The sequence below is a fragment of the Mytilus edulis genome, chromosome 1 (genome assembly GCF_963676685.1).
Source record: "Mytilus edulis chromosome 1, xbMytEdul2.2, whole genome shotgun sequence".
In the NCBI taxonomy this organism is placed as follows: Eukaryota; Metazoa; Mollusca; class Bivalvia; order Mytilida; family Mytilidae; genus Mytilus; species Mytilus edulis.
In genome coordinates this window covers 17,975,339-17,992,514 of record NC_092344.1, presented here as the reverse complement: position 1 = coordinate 17,992,514, position 17,176 = coordinate 17,975,339, and the positions used below count along the sequence as shown (strand labels likewise).

At 31.0% G+C, this 17,176-nt stretch overlaps 1 protein-coding gene across 4 annotated transcripts in view; it reads right to left on the bottom strand.

The window, feature by feature from the left end:
* LOC139525424 (interleukin-6 receptor subunit beta-like) overlaps nucleotides 1-17,176 on the bottom strand; it is a 52,590-nt gene that overhangs the window by 8,153 nt on the left and 27,261 nt on the right. For all 4 annotated transcript variants that reach the window (XM_071320776.1, XM_071320759.1, XM_071320769.1 and 1 more), the window contains exons 4-12: nucleotides 12,546-12,669; nucleotides 11,407-11,576; nucleotides 10,279-10,415; nucleotides 9,429-9,612; nucleotides 6,365-6,459; nucleotides 5,150-5,363; nucleotides 4,035-4,177; nucleotides 1,967-2,123; nucleotides 665-817 (exon numbers count right to left, since the gene is read on the bottom strand). In XM_071320776.1, the coding sequence (XP_071176877.1) occupies nucleotides 665-817; nucleotides 1,967-2,123; nucleotides 4,035-4,177; nucleotides 5,150-5,363; nucleotides 6,365-6,459; nucleotides 9,429-9,612; nucleotides 10,279-10,415; nucleotides 11,407-11,576; nucleotides 12,546-12,669 (1,377 nt within the window). The remainder of the gene's footprint in view (nucleotides 1-664; nucleotides 818-1,966; nucleotides 2,124-4,034; nucleotides 4,178-5,149; nucleotides 5,364-6,364; nucleotides 6,460-9,428; nucleotides 9,613-10,278; nucleotides 10,416-11,406; nucleotides 11,577-12,545; nucleotides 12,670-17,176) is intronic.

Below are 17,176 nucleotides of genomic sequence, written 5' to 3'. Positions count from 1 at the left end.
TGGTACGATTTGAAAATGTTGCAACATGGAATAGAATTTACGTTTTCTCATTCATGTGATAACTAAAAAGCAAACATGTTAAGTATGCTGCGTGAAGAGAAAATATAGCGAACATATGAAAATAACAGTAGTGGATTATTTATATTGTTAACTGAAAAGACTATACAATTAAAAATATGATGAATTATTCTTCTATAACAAAAATACCGAACTCTAAGGAAAATCAAAACGGAAAGACCTTTTTCAAATGGCCAAATCAAAGCTGAAACACATTAAACGAATGGAAAACAACTGTTATAATCCAGACTTAGTACAGGCAATACCTTGCGCAGAACATGATGGATTAAACCTAGTCTCATAGCTAGCTAAACCTTTAACTTTTATGACACAGCAAGTCACATAAAATTTCATTATATTGACAATATAAAGTGAGCAAAACAAAGACACATATAGATAAAAAAAAAGTTAAAAAAAATGGGATACAGCAGTCAACATAGAGTTGTAATCTTTATCCCTGTAAATACAAAAACTATAAAAACACAAAAACAAAAATACTGGCATATAGACACTCAATAGACAAATTACATCAGCAAAAATGATAGACAAGAATACAAATAAAATTACATTTATTACATTTTCAAAATTCGAGCATTGAAGTACCAACCTGAACAGTCGGTGGTACCTTTGCTTGCAGTACACCAGGTTACTTTGAAAAACTCAATGTAAGGGGAATCCCCACACTTTGGGTCTGACCAATCAACTGTTATTCCGTCTTCAGGAAATGCCACCACATCAACTTGGGTTGGAGGAGACGGAGCTAAAATTAAAATCCGATTTGCTGTTAATCTACAATATGTAGACTATTTCAATATTAAACAGTCATTGAATTGTATAAGATTAAATCAAAATGTATATTGTTGTCCTCTTGGAATTTGTCAATTCTATCTTAGTTTTACATAAAACTGTTGCAGGAAATGCTTACCCTTCCGGAGCACCTGATTTTACTCCCGGTTCTTCGTGGATTTCGTGTTGTTTCTTATTTATTATTTATAACTGTTGATGTAAGTGTCCTTTGATTTTGTGAGTCTTTGTTAACTCCTTGGTTTTAATTGTGATGTTGATACTTAAACAGCTATTGTTGAACTGAAAAAAATGTCAGACCCTTAACATATAGCAATAAAATTGAGAATGGAAATGGAGAATGTGTCAAAGATACAACAGCCCGACAATAGAACAAACAACAGCAGAAGATCACCAACAGGTCTTCAATGCAGCGAGAAATTCCCACACCCGGAGGCGTCCTTCAGCTGGTCCTCAAACAAATATCTATACTAGTTCTTTGATAATGAACGCCATACTAAATTCCAAATTATAAACAAGAAACTAAATTAGAAATAATACTAGCCTAACAGAGCTTTTTCAAATCAGTAAATAAACTCATCTGCCCTTAATTTTACAGACGCCATACCAAGTTGGTTGATCGTTATGAAATATCCGTTTCACAGATAATATCGGATATGTTCCGAATGTTTACAATCCCGTTTCCTTTTCACGAATATAACCTACCGAATTAGACCACATTAACCGTTTGTAATAACATGAGTAACACGACCGATGCAAATGTTGAGTAGGATCTTTCTCCCATTCCGCAGCACCTGAGATCACCCCCCGTTTTAGATGGGGTTCTTGTTTCTTTGTCTTCAGTTTTCTAATGTACTATTGTTTGTTTTTTATCTTTGTCTTTTTTAGCCGTCTATTTTCGATCTATGAGTTTGAATGTCGCTCTGGTATCTGTTGTCCCTCTTTTTCATTATAGATACCCGGATTAAATTCAGTTTAATTAAACTGTCAAATAGATATTTTATAAATTTCAGCATCATTCAGTTACAGAAATTAGAAAAAAGTTGATACTTTTTCGAATTGTTAAATTTATAGGTTTTAGAGTACTTTAAGTAGTTTTACATACCCAAACCTGTTAGATAATAACAGTCTTCCCATTCAAAACCAGAACTAACTTGGTCGGTGTCAGACGATACACCAAATCTATACTTCTTATCAAACTCTAAATGTTCAATTGTAAGTAAGGTAGAATTCATTGGTACCCTAATCCATTCAATATCAGTCTGAAATATAGACAAACAATCTGAATATACATTCGTATGCCATGAATCCCTGTAAAATTGTGTTATTATAAAAGTTCCTGGAATCCACATGAATGAGGAGAATGAATCTAAATACATGATCAGATTCAGCATATCAAAGAATCAAACAAAATTAAATTTTCGGCATATCAAAGAACCCCAATAATTCGATTTTTGATCAAATCAAACAAAGTTTTATTTTGGACCCTTTTGATTTCGATGTAGACCTATTTGAGAACAGGACCCAAAAATCAAAATTCCAAAAACATGGTTAGATTTAGCATACCAAAGAACCCCATATATTCATTTATTTATTTTTGGACCCCAATTTAGACCAATTTGAAAATGGGACCCAAAATTAAAAATCTAAATACAAGGTTAGATTCGGCATATCAAAAAACCTCAGTAATTCAATTGTTGATGAAATCAAACAAAGTTTAATTTTGGACCCTTTGAACCTCATATTGACCAATTTAAAAAAGGGGATAAAATTCCAATAACTTAATACACGGTTAGATACAGCATATTCACGAACCCTCAGAATTCAAGAATAAAACCCCATTGAAATTGGTCAAGAAATAAGCAATGTATACAAAGTATTAGAAAAGTATTGCTTTTGGCCCCTAATTCCTGAACAGTTTGGGCCATAACCTCAAAAATCAATCCCAACCTTCCTTTTTTGGAATGGAATCTTGTGGTACAGTTTCAGAAAGATCCATACACTTACACATACGTTATTGTCTGGAAACTAGAAAAATACTTATTTTGACCTTTTGGGCCCCTTGTTCCTAAACTGTTGGAACCATAAACCCTGAAATCAATCCCAACCTCCTTTTGTGATTTCAAACCTTGTGTTTGAATTGAATAGAGATCCATTCATTTAGACGAAAGTTATTGTCCGGAAATTAACTGTCTTCGGACGACGCTGATGACGACGATGACGTAATACCAATAATTACGAACGCAAAATTTGTTTGCGGTCGTATACTGACTGTAAACTACAACTAATACCTTGTTTCCTAAACCAAAATGTGTCAAAACTCAGAGAATCAAATATCAGCCTGTTGTGTCAAAATATTGATAGACCAATACTGCCTTAAAATCATCAAATTGACTTTCGTCCAAAAATAATAAACATTTTCACCTCACAACTTCATCGATATTGTGGATACCTAAATAAAAAGTGACTCTGGTTGATTCAACATATTCCGGACGTTTTCAATCAATTGTAATATTTTGCTGTATTCTTTTGTAAACGTTTCACATAATACATTAAATTCTAAAACGATGAATTACTAACATATAATAAGAAATGAAATCATGCCATGGATCATTGAACTACATAAAAAGATCACTGGTATATTAATCATGTCAAATGGGCAAGAACAACGTGTATTCTAAAGCTTGTAAATTTATCATAGTCCATGAAAAAAATATTTCAAATTATTGATTGTATATAGGCTTTTAGCAATGCATAAATAGCTCAAGAACTAGCTATTCTTTTACACTAAATAGCAAATCTAAACAATTACACATGAAGAGTTGTCTCATTGGCACTCCTACCATATCTTCCTATATATATACGCAGTTGGGAAGTTATATATAAAATGAATCTTGTGTAGTTCTTCTCCGTTTTGAAATATCCATTATTTTAAAATCCATTACAAAATAACACATGTATGTTTAACCTCGGGAATAGATTACCTTAACTATATTTTGCAAATTTTTTTGGAATTTTTGGTCTTCAATGCTCTTCAACTTTGTACTTTATTTGGCCCTTTTCAACTGTTTGTTATTCGAGCGTCACTGATGAGTCTTTTGTAGACGAATGCGGGTTTGGCGCAAATACAAAATTTCAATTCAAAAGCAAATTAATAAATATAAATAACTTACTGTACATTGTGTGTCAAACTGACAGTAGTATACAGTGTGGAATGTAATTCTTTCATCCTCTGTTGGTGTCCAACTTACACTTACAGTGGTATCTTTAGAAGTATTCTGGGCCTCAACTATAATTCTACTTAGAGGTAAAATAGCTGGAACATAAAACGTATTGTACATTTGAACTCTCTATGATAGACACTATTTAGAAATTGCTATTAACTTATTTGAATGTTTTTGTAACCATCAATTTCAATAATATGAATAAAACTTCTTAACTTGTCATTCAATTTCAACGGTTTTACTTTTCATTTGAGCTTTCTGTTTTAGATTAGACCCTGATTTTTTGTTGATTTCGTTTCTCAATCTATTGATTAACATAAATAAAGGCACCATTAGTATACCGCTGTTCGAAAGTCATAAATTGATTGAGAGAAAACAAATCCGGGTTACAAAGTAAAACCGAGGGAAACATCAACTATAAGAGGAAAACAACGAAACAACAGAAACACTAAAGTGCAACAAAAAACCAAACGACAATGTAACACACAGAAACGAACTATAAGATAACAACTGCCATTTTCCTGAATCGGTTCAGGACATTTTAAGAAAAAATGGTGGATTTAACCTGGTTTTATGGATAGCCAAACCTCGCGCCTTTATGGCAATGCTAGACATAACGCTAAAATGACAACATTACATCACAGGACTACAGTACAAATAAGTGCAAGAAAATTCCGGACAGAGAAATGCAATAAAACATTTCGACATGCTTATAGTTATCAAAGGTACTAGGCTTAAAATTCAATACGTGAGACGCGCTTTACATCTACATTAGGACTCATCAGTGAAGTTCAGATAAAAAAAAGTCAGAAAGACAAACAAGTATAAAGTTATAGAGCATTGATGACCCAAAATTCAAAAAAGTTCTGCCAAATAAGGCTAAGGTATAAAACACCGAAGTGCTGACTAACCAGGTAATAAAAACGAACACGTAAAACAACCTAGGGAAGCACCAACGGCACTGCGTAAATTAGTTATAGAAAGGCTCTGAAATAAGAAGTGAGTTAATAAAACAAAAACTGGTTCTTTAAAAGACTTCTTTCAGTAGGAATAATAATGCTTACTGTTAGCTATCGGTATATATATATTCGATGGTTCAAGCGAGTCTCCAACTTCATTCCTCGAGAAGAATGATACAAGTACTTCTTGTCGACAAGGTAGAAGCAGGGATGTAAATGTTCTGCTGATGATAGGGTTAGTAGACAGTTTTCCATCCTCTGATGATACGGTTATAATGTATCCTAACATTTGACCATTTTGGTATGTTTCTGGCAAGTCCTAAAACAAGCAAATCGAAATTTAAATTTGACTATTGGATCAGCAATAATTCCAAAATAATATCATAATGTAAATTATCCAATATTTCATGAATAATATTATTATGTAAAGCAATGGCATATATAAGTACAATATTCTCATTATCAATATCCAATTATTCAAAATATTATCATTATGTAAATTAATGACATATATACAAACTTCTTTTTTTCTTACAATTATAAAGATAACAATCTATTTATAGAAACAAAAGTGCAGACGCTGAAATGTCTAGCCTACTTATTTTCAATCACTGTTAAATAATAAGGATGACAGCAAGGTCAAATGAAACATTCCAGACATATATGTTCACCTGGCAATAATTTCATTACCAAGACATTTAATTAACATATACATTGATGTTCTCAACAACCTAAGAAAAGTAAATTAACAAAAATACCGATTTTCAAGGAAAATTCTCCATGGAATGTTCCTATGCAAATGTCTTTTTAAAGTATTTTATAACTCAGGAAACTTTATGATGTAGATACAGGCTATTATGACAGCTCTAACTTCAGAAACATAATAAAAAAACACACAAAGGGTTGGTAAAATGATGCAGAGCCAGAACCATTTTGTCATGAACCTAGCCTTGGCAAGTTACAACAGAAGAAAAATTGAAAATGACTTATGTCCGGGCTGGACAAGTCTAAACCAAATAACTAAAAAGAGTCTAGCAGTTGTCTTGTATTTCCTACATTTGCTTTTGGCATATATGAGGAGGTAATAAGAACATGCGACCATTCCTTAATATTTGCAACATAGCTGTATGCAGTGTATTGCTGTCTTAGTTGCATTCGTTTTGAAAAAATAATGAAATACTTGTTCCTCAGAAAACACATCAAAATTAAATTTGATTATTGGGTTAGCATTAATTCAAAAATTTTATCAGTATGAAAATTAATAACATATAACAATATTTTTTTCTTACAATGCTAAAGTAATTAAAATAGGGCACTCACCTTCCAATACAAAGTCACATTACGATTGTTATTCCTACAGCCTTCAACCGATACAACATAACTTCCAGGGGAAACATCTGGTGGTCTGTCAGGGACTAAATAAAGAATAAAATATTGTGACAACTATCAATTTTGTGCAATGACATTAAAAAAGCATTGTGTAGATATTATTTTTGTAATTGATACTGTCATTACAGAAAAAAATAATGAAATAAAACCTTATGATTGTACTTTATATACTATAAAATATCACTAACTGCAAAGTACATCGGATGAGAATAAGCATACAGTAACTACTGGCAAAGTATATGATTGCTAATATACACCGTTAATATTTTTTAAATCACATATATAAATGTATACATTTGAATTAAATAGTGAAAAGTTCTGAATCCAGGTACAGGAGTATAGAGAAGCGAATGTCAACGTGAACTGTAGTGTGAAGATAATAAAGTCTATATGATTAAAAAAGGAAACAAGACGAATAAAGGAAATCAAAGTACGAAAGTAAATAAAATAGGTAAAATATAGTAAGAGTTTCAAACATAACTGTTCATCAGTACTTCAGCAGTTGCGTTTAAAATGGTGGGAAAGACAAATGAACAAGGAAATGAAAGCACAGACTAACGAATGGATGGATTCCTTCATCAATTCATCCAGCAGGTATCACAATCTGGGGGAGAAAGGATAAACAATATACTTGCCTGAATCAAACTCAAAAACTTGAAGTCTTGTAGAAAATAATAGCTTCGAGTAGGTTTCAATCGTGTTTTTTGAATAGGAAAGATTAATATATAGAAACATTTGGATCCACATATTTATTTAAGTTTTGAGATAAGAGCATATTATAAAAAAAAATGGTAATAAACAACAAGAGTAAACTTATATTGCTTATATTTGACCTCTGTAGTTCTTGCCTGGGTGGTCATGTTAACATCTTAAAAATAGTCCATGATGATATATTCAACTCGACTCATACATTCATACAGAAGCCATAGGGTATTAATAACATCAGACAAAAACAATAGTATCTACATCTTTCCTCATCTGTACCACCTCTGTTTTAAAAACTATGTTACAAACCTTTATTAAAGTAATACAAAAGTAAATCTATCATATCCGTTATTGTTAGTCACAGACTTTTTCAAGTCGGTTAGCATATGAAAAAAAGTAACGGAGAAAGTCTGGAACCATATCTTCTAAAAGTATCCGTTGTCAACGAACATCTTGATGTCATCTATTGAAGCAATACCGTTAACTTTAGTCCGTTTACTTTAAATCACGACTTAAATATACTTATAAATGATGTCGATAATTATGCAAGCTAATTGGTTTAAAGTGAAAAGAGAAGACTTAGATACTATGCCAAAATTGCCAAAGACGTCAAAACATTTGACTTTCAAAAACCTATTACAAATAACGAAGAGTTTATTTAATCAAAATGGTCAGAACTAAGTTAAAACTAAAAGAAGGAATCAGAGTTATGAACGCAGAAACTACATTTCTTAACATTACAACGATTTTTCAAAATATTATATCAACACGTAAAAAAATCAAATATCCATATTTTCATACCGGTACATGTACATATGATATTACTTCTATAATAGAGGTTTTGATGCAAAGTTCCCTAGTGTAAAGTTGAGCCAACTCATAGAAGGTTTTGATGACGCAATCATGAGTAAGTTAACCGAGTGGGAATACTACTAATTAGGTTGAAAGAACGACAGCCCAAAAGTTATTATAATTATAATATAAGGTATCTATACTATTAAACGAGAAGACCTCATTTTGTGCTTCGCTTCTCTTCCTTCAACAAAAAAAAATCATCATGCATCTGTGTCCTAAATGTACCATGCATAGTCGCATTTGTCATCCATTCCTATGATTATTCAGATTGACTTATTTTAGGAGAAAAATGAAAAAAGACGACTGGATATTTACTATGATTATACTACTATAATATATAGAGACTCTCTATTTAATTATAGCAGTGATCGCCGTGGAGAAGAAACTTGGAATTGGTAGTTCATGAGTTAATAGTTATCAAAGGTACCAGGGTTATAATTTAGTACGCCAGACGCGCGTTTCGTCTACATAAGACTCACCAGTGACGCTCATATCAAAATATTTATAAAGCCAAACAAGTACACAGTTGAAGAGCAATGAGGATCCAAAATTCAAAAAAGTTGTGCCAAATACGGCTAAGGTAATCTATGCCTGGGATAAGAAAATCCTTAGTTTTTCGTAAAAATTCAAAGTTTTGTAAACAGGAAATTTATAAAAATGACCACATTATTGATATACATGTCAACACCGAAATGTTGACTATTGGGCTGGTGAAACCCTCGGGTTTAATAGCAAATACACTTTATTAACAATAATATACGTATGTTCATAGTATGTTCATAGTATACAGAAGGTTTCAGACCACAATTAATTCACTTTTACTATTATACGGGGTCATGCTTCCTAAGTATTCTGCCCACTGTTTTCTCTGAAATGTTTACTATTAAAGGGGTCATATCAGTTGCACATAATATTGAAATAAGTAAAGAGTCAATAAAACATGTGGAAAACATTTATTGTTGAATGTGAAAGTACTTATTTGGCCAAAATAAAAGCAAGATAAAAAGCATTGATGGATTATTCTAGAAGCATATTTTATTAGAATAATAATGGTCTATAATCAGTTACATTTATTTCATGTTTGAAGTGGTGCAAATGTTTTAATTTAATTTAACGTTTACCAACAAATGCATTGTGGAAGAGTAATTGTGGTCTGAGGCCAGAAACTCGAAAATAATGGAGCTTAACAAAAAGGGAAAGGGCCTTAGAAATCTTTTCTGAAATTCTCCAGACATAGAATCTTTTACAAAAATTCATCCTACAACAGTGTACAAGATGCAAATGCCCGCGATTCCGCTGGCGAGTTCTAGTTCATATTTGATAAAATGTTAAGAGAATGAAAAAAAAGTCAAATAACAAAAAATACCGAACACCAAGGAAAGTTAAATACAGAAAGAACCTAATTAAATAAAAATATCTATATACACATTCTTACGGTCTGTTTGTGTTGTGGCGATGATAACCACTGCATTACTAGGAAATCCAATATCACTAGAGTTTCCAATATCAATATTGTTTCCATAATCTGTATATTCAGGTCTCACCACAGTTGATATCTTATATTCTGTGTTCGGCTTCAGCTCACACACTGTAGTGTTCAATTCTCTTGACTTTATGACCTGTATTGAAAGCATAACAATTTTGACAAAAATTTACTAACACATTATTTCTTTAAATTTTTACTTTCAGGCAAGAAATTATTTCAAAGAAAACCAAAAACCTTAAAATTCTTAGTGACATTCTTTTTAATTTAAACACAATCTTTTCTCTTATCCGAAAGTTACATGTTATCAAAATATTGCTATATAGGTATCTGCACCAATAAAATATAAGCCAAAGTCGGGTAAGGAATTGAAGCTTCCTTAAAGTGAAACAATTCTGAGTACAATGTAACTACAGGAAATTATATGTAAACACTAGAACTAGCTCAAAAATTAAATTCGAACAAGTAAGACCAAATTTACCTTTTGTCTTTCAAAATTAATGGGACTGTTATTAATAATTAAAAAAAAGAGTATGAGAAACTAACCCAATATCATTTAATATGGTCTTATATTAATATAAAATATAAATTTGACGAGGATTCAATCATCCAAACATATCTACCCTATCATCGGTCCATTTTGAAGTAATATTGATGATAAATTTCTTCTCCTAAAATTAATGGGACTGTTATTAATAAAAAAAAAAAGAATATGAGAAACTAACCCAATATCATTTAATATGGTCTTATATTAATATAGAATATGAATTTGACGACGATTCGATCATCCAAACATATCTACCTTATCATCGGTCCATTTTGAAGTAATATGGATGATAAATTTCTTCTCCCTATCCGATTTCTTATGATTCCACTTTAATGAGACACATCTACTTGAAATGTAAACAATCTCAATCTCTTCAATTGGATTTGGTTTCACTGCAAAATACATTTAAAATGTATACTACTATTTGCTGTTGTTGTCAATTGTCCATTGATATATCCACTAAAGATCGATGATTCATTAAAAAGAAACATAGTAAGATGTACTTATAAATTAATAAGTTAATTGTTTTTAACGTTATCTGATGTATCGTATTGTTATATACATGTTTTGACCCCTTTGAAATGCATGTGAATACTTTTTTTAAGTTATCCAAAATATTTTAAACAAGAATGTGTCCATAGAACGCGGATGCACCATAGATAATGATAATAGTACGCTTGGTGCATCCGCGTTCTATGGACACATTTTGTTTAAATATTTTGGATAACTTAAAAAAAGTATTCACATGCATGTATTTCAATAATACATATTTCTAATGAGTTTGTAAGACATCTTATTTAGTTTATAAGATATTCTATTAAGTTTATAAGATATATTTGAAATAAAAAAAAAATATAAGATATATTTTATAGTTTATAAGATATATTTGAAATAAAAAAAAATATAAGATATCTTTTATAGTTTATATGATATAGTTAAACATATATCTTATAGCCTCAATTATATACCTTATTACCTTAATATGATAGAAAATATTTATAAACTGTTAAACAAGGTATCTTCATTTAGAAAATCCTATTCCATTAATGATATATTTAAATTAATGTATAAGATATCTTATCAACTTTATAAGATAGATAGATGGTACATGTAAAAGGAGTGCTAAAAGATGAAAAGTGGCACGTAAAAAAAGGCTTAAAATCAAATCATCACATTTTATGATGAAAAAAACGGGAACTGAGTTAAGTACATACTAGTTTTGATAAGAAAGTTACCTTCACTAAAATATTGATTTGCAAGGAAAAAACATCAGTGTGTGTGATGATAACAGTATACTTTTTTACAGAGATAAAAAAATATGCTAGCATATCTTTAAATTACACTCCAATTTTGTTAAAAATTTTACAAAAGATTTTATTTTACCATATTCAGCTTGTATAATAGTAATCCAATCTGTGTCCACCGACACATTTCGCTTTGTGTTCTTTACACTAACTATTAAGGTCAAACTAGATCGATCAAATGAATAGGATTCGCCTCTTATCCATTTACATTTCAGTAAATTCTTATTTGGACAGGATCCAGTTAACTGACTGAAAGATAAAATATGTATATTGAAATCTTTTTATTGTATGTATAGTTGATTATCTAATTCATTAAAATGAAAACCACAATAATTTACATCAGTTACTTGGTAAAAATAGTTTACCCCGAACGCGCTTGTTTTAAAAATGTATAAAAAAATAGAAGGAGCATGATTTTATTAACTTTTAATGTCAAACTTTTTATTTTTTGAATTCCAAGTTTACATTTCTCTATAAAAAAAATGTCATTTCTTAGTTCAAAGTTAGTATTTCTCACTTTCTACTTGAAGTTTCTCAGTTTCAGAGGTTGTCTTCGATATGTCTCATTCCTTAGTTGTGTGATGTTTATAATATGTTCCAGAGAAAATGTGTTTAAAAAAGGCGACGTTGAATTTATCATCCTCTAAATATATCGTTCCAGTTAACATATAAATGTATGTAAAATATATAGCTGTATTCGAAACTTGGGCGTAGAATATTTTTGACGCCAATGCATTTAACGTTCATTTGAGTGATTTGTGTATGTAGGGGACTTCCACTCATTAAGATGATTTATTACACAAGTTAACAACCGTTTGTAGGTCACTTAGAATCTTATATCTAAACTCAGTCAAATAAGAGTATAGTACACTAAGATAGTACATTCTAAAATACTCACTTACATTACTAATCATTTTGCAATTCATTTCACATTGACCAATGAATATATATTGAAGGCAAATGCAGGATTTTTAGCTGGTGAAAGTGTAACGAAACCATATATAAAAAGAATAGTCAAATTCATATAAGGTCATATAACTTGATCATATGGAGTTCAAACGGATAATTTGAGACAGGTTAGTTGTAACTATAGAAGCATTCCTAGACTGAGACTGATGATACGAGGAGGTCAATATTTGTTCATCTTCAAAGGTTATAGTCAAATGAAATTAAAAAACAAACAAAAAAACCATTTAACTTTGTTACTATTGTACATACAGATACAAACTTGTATCGATATATCGTAATTCACGATAATTCACACCAAGGTCCCAGCTACATTCCATTTTCTCATCCCAGTCATAAATAATACAACTGAAGTTTGTGACAGGTTCAGGATGATCTACAAATAAAATATTCATATAAAAAAACATTTTAAAAATCCTAATACTTATGCATAGAAACTAGGTGTAAAACTTTAAAGACCATGAAGATTAAACTAAATTATATTTAATCGGGTTTTTTTTCATGCACTTTGTATAAGAACTGGCTGATGGTTGTTTTTTAGATTTAACCTTCAGTAAAAACAACAACTAAAGCTTTCAAACGTTAACTAAAACAACTAATAACTGAAATTTCAATAAGAGATGGTTTCATTGAACAAAGTTGTGACGAATCAACAGATAACTGGTTTACAAAATCTAGACACTCTGAATGGAAAAAAGAAATAGTCGTATGTTTACTGACATTTGTTAATTTACTGACATTATTTTGAAAAACAGATCATTGTAAAGAAGGTAATAGAAAACTATGTGTAACTTTTAATATACACCCATTTTTGTATTGATACTCGAGTTTGGGATCGAAGCAAAAAAGACCATTGCTTATTTGAATACATATAAACCAATATTATCTTTTAATTATCAAGGACTAAAGACTGCTAATCGTTGACTTTTCGTTGGTACGCTTGGCTAAGAATTTTGTTTTCTCTGTCCAATAAGAAGAACAATTATCTAATCTGATAGCATGCCCAATTTGTCACAAAAAGCAACAAAATTTATAAAAATATTTTTTTATATTGTATTAACACCCATCTGTAATTCTTTTTATCTAAATCTATTCAGGTTGGTCCGCTTCATCTTAAATAAAAGTACGAAAAAAACTTTAATTTATATGGAATTCCTTAAAAATGGCCATTGCAAAAATAAATAGTATCACTTTGTGCTTATTGTTATTACAAACAAATCTTCTCTCTCGATATTATTAAGTTATCTCAAATACAGTAAATTATAAGCTTATTATAATATGAGGCAGGCATTACCTGTGAATGGGGACGAAGTTTGCTTAAATTATTTTTTTTGTATTACTTAAATATTTGTTAAAAAAAAAGAAACGGAAATACCGTAACGTTTCCGATTTTGGTTCTGTTGTTGGGGATTTTACTTGTGACGTTATTTAAGTAATGACGTCATGTTCAATGTAAACAAAGAAACGCAATGCATCAGGTAACGTTTATTCATACCAAAGACAAATAAAGGCAACAGTAGTATACCGCTGTTCAAAACTCATAAATCCATGGACAAAAAACAAAATCGGGATAACAAACTAAAACCGAGGGAAACGCATTAAATATAAGAGGAGAACAACGACATAACACTAAAATGTAACACATATAGACAAAATCCCACGAGAATAACAAATATAACATATATATATAACATCAAAACCAAATACATGAATTTGGGATAGACAAGTACCGTGACACGTCTTATCGCAATGTGAATTTACACTCAAAAATAAGAGAAAACAAACGACACAACGTTATAATGTAATACACACAGAAACGAACTATAATATAACAATGACCATATTCCTGACTTGGTACAGGGCATTTTTAAAGGAAAAAATGGTGGGTTGAACCTGGTTTTGTGGCATGCCAAACCTCGCACTTTTATGGCCATGTGAAATATAACATCAAAATGACAACACAGGACTACAATATAAATAAATTGGAGAACACAATTGACAAAGAATCACACGAACAACAGCCAACAAAAGGCAACAAGTTCAAAATTTTAATACGCCAGAAGTGTATTTTGTCCACACAAGACCTATGTGTGACGCACAGATACAAAAGTTTGAAAGCCGGAACGAGTACAAAGTTGAACAGCATCGAGGACCAAAAGATCAAAAAGGTTGTGCCAAAAACGGCAAGGGTTTTCTGTTAAGTTACCAGAAAATCCCTATAATTTAGAGTAATTTATACTTTTGAAACAGTAAATTTAATAAAATGAATATTCAAAAGATGTACATGATAAAGCTGAAGTATTAACTAATTACAGGAAACAACTGAAATACATTTACATAACCAGACATTTGAAACACAAAAGTAGACACATCCGAATACGTTTAAACCTCTACGCCAAGTGACGTCCTATTTGAAACTGAAAAATGACGAAAAAATGACGTCATTTGAATTAGTAAAACAGAGCATCAAAAAATGAAAAATGACGTCACATAAGAATGAATAAGATAGAATTAGGATTAATTTAAGATTATATATTTGAACTAAATACTGATATTGCATTTAATAACAAAGCACATTTTAATTCTTATTAATATAAAACTGAGGTAGCAATTAACTATATTATAAAACTATGTCAGGTTTGTTATGAATCTAACTTCAAACGTAAAATATCGTACTGATTACTTTGAACGAAATCAAATCTGATAAATGAAGGCGGTGATTAATTTTCTTTACCATAACACATAAATATAATAGAAAAGACGTCAACACATTTGACAAAATCCGATGAGAATTACAAATATAACATTAAACAATTAAACTAAATACATGAATTTGGAATGGATAAGTTCCGTACCACGTCTTATAGTAATGCGAGTTCACACTCGGCAAAACAGTCACAATCGGGAATAAGTCACGTTTGGTAATTAAAAGATTAGACGACATTATGACAAAACACAATCTACCATGTGGTAAAAATGTCCTTAGCTAGTTTGGTCAACGAAACATCGTATGGATCCACCAAATCGTGATGGTGTCCATAAAATTTACGGAGTGTCAATTTTAATCTGTCCTCCTCATAACTTTGTTGGAGCAGTTTCTGCGTAAGGAGCACACTCCTGTATATGAAGTCCGTATAGTGTGAACAAGCACGTGAATAACGTATCAATTGTGATATGTAAACACCATACGAAGGGGCAGAGGGTATGTTACTGCTGAGAAATGGGAAATTGATAATTGGGAAAATGATTAAAAATGAAATATTGGTATTGTGTTCCTTGAGTTCCTATATTTTACTAGACTAATCAAAGTCTCACGACAACAAGACCGGAAGAAGGAAGTAGAGTTATGTGTTCTGCGCAGACCCGGAAATTAAAAAACGCGACAAAAAAAAATTGAACGATTTTGAGTTCATTAGAACAATGAAAAATTCGGAAAATTTTCCCGATTTTTTTTTTTTTTTTTTTTTTTTATTGAATTTTCTACTGTTATAGGGGACTTCGTCCACCATATAAATTAAATAGGTTAAATCCTTTTATGAAATTATCACTAATTGTAGTGTTGCAACTTGAAAACTTAAAAGCAATTAGTGGTTGTATTATAATAAATATCAATTCTTTAAATTCTAATTCTAAGTATTTTTTTACTGCATGCAGTTATGCCTAGTATAAGCTTATTTAAAAAAAAAAACTATATCTTGTAAAATGAAGAAAATGTTTGTGCTGACATAATAAGCAAATGTACTGTAAAATTATAGTAATATTACAGATTTTTAACCATTGGTAACAGCTGCTTCAATCCAGAAAGGTAGCTGTAAGTAAAACATTGAATTACATAAGACTTGACAAATACAATATTTGTCTTCTGAAAATGACGAAATAGTATGTAAGCAGTCTATTTGATCAATTATAAAACACAAAATTTATGAAGGTGCACAAGAATCATATTACAGCCAACAAATATAAGGTTAAACTTTAAAAAAAAACATGATTGTTTTGTACTGTCCATGTCAGGAATGCATCACCGCCATGCAAACTCACTCTCAGTCAAAATGTCACAATCGTGAATAAGACACACTCGTTTTATTTATAGATCAGATGACTCTTATATTATCTGAGGACCAAGGAACGCGACAAATACAGCCCTTGTATGGTGTAAACTTCCCAAAAACAACGTGTATGGTGTAATGGTGTATGGCATATGGCAATGGTGTAAGGTGTATGGTGCTATGGTGTATGGTTTAAGGGGAATGGTGTAATGGTGTATTAGGAATGGTGTGAAAATGTTTGTGCTGACATAATAAGCAAATGTACTGTAAAATTATAGTAATATTACAGATTTTTAACCGTTGGTAACAGCTGCTTCAATCCAGAAAGGTAGCTGTAAGTAAAACATTGAATTACATAAGACTTGACAAATACAATATTTGTCTTCTGAAAATGACGAAATAGTATGTAAGCAGTCTATTTGATCAATTATAAAACACAAAATTTATGAAGGTGCACTAGAATCATATTACAGCCAACAAATATAAGGTTAAACTTTAAAAAAAAAACATGATTGTTTTGTACTGTCCATGTCAGGAATGCATCACCGCCATGCAAACTCACTCTCAGTCAAAATGTCACAATCGTGAATAAGACACACTCGTTTTATTTATAGATCAGATGACTCTTATATTATCTGAGGACCAAGGAACGCGACAAATACAGCCCTTGTATGGTGTAAACTTCCCAAAAACAACGTGTATGGTGTAATGGTGTATGGCATATGGCAATGGTGTAAGGTGTATGGTGCTATGGTGTATGGTTTAAGGGGAATGGTGTAATGGTGTATTAGGAATGGTGTGATTGTGTAACGTGCGATCGGGAATGGTGTGAATGAT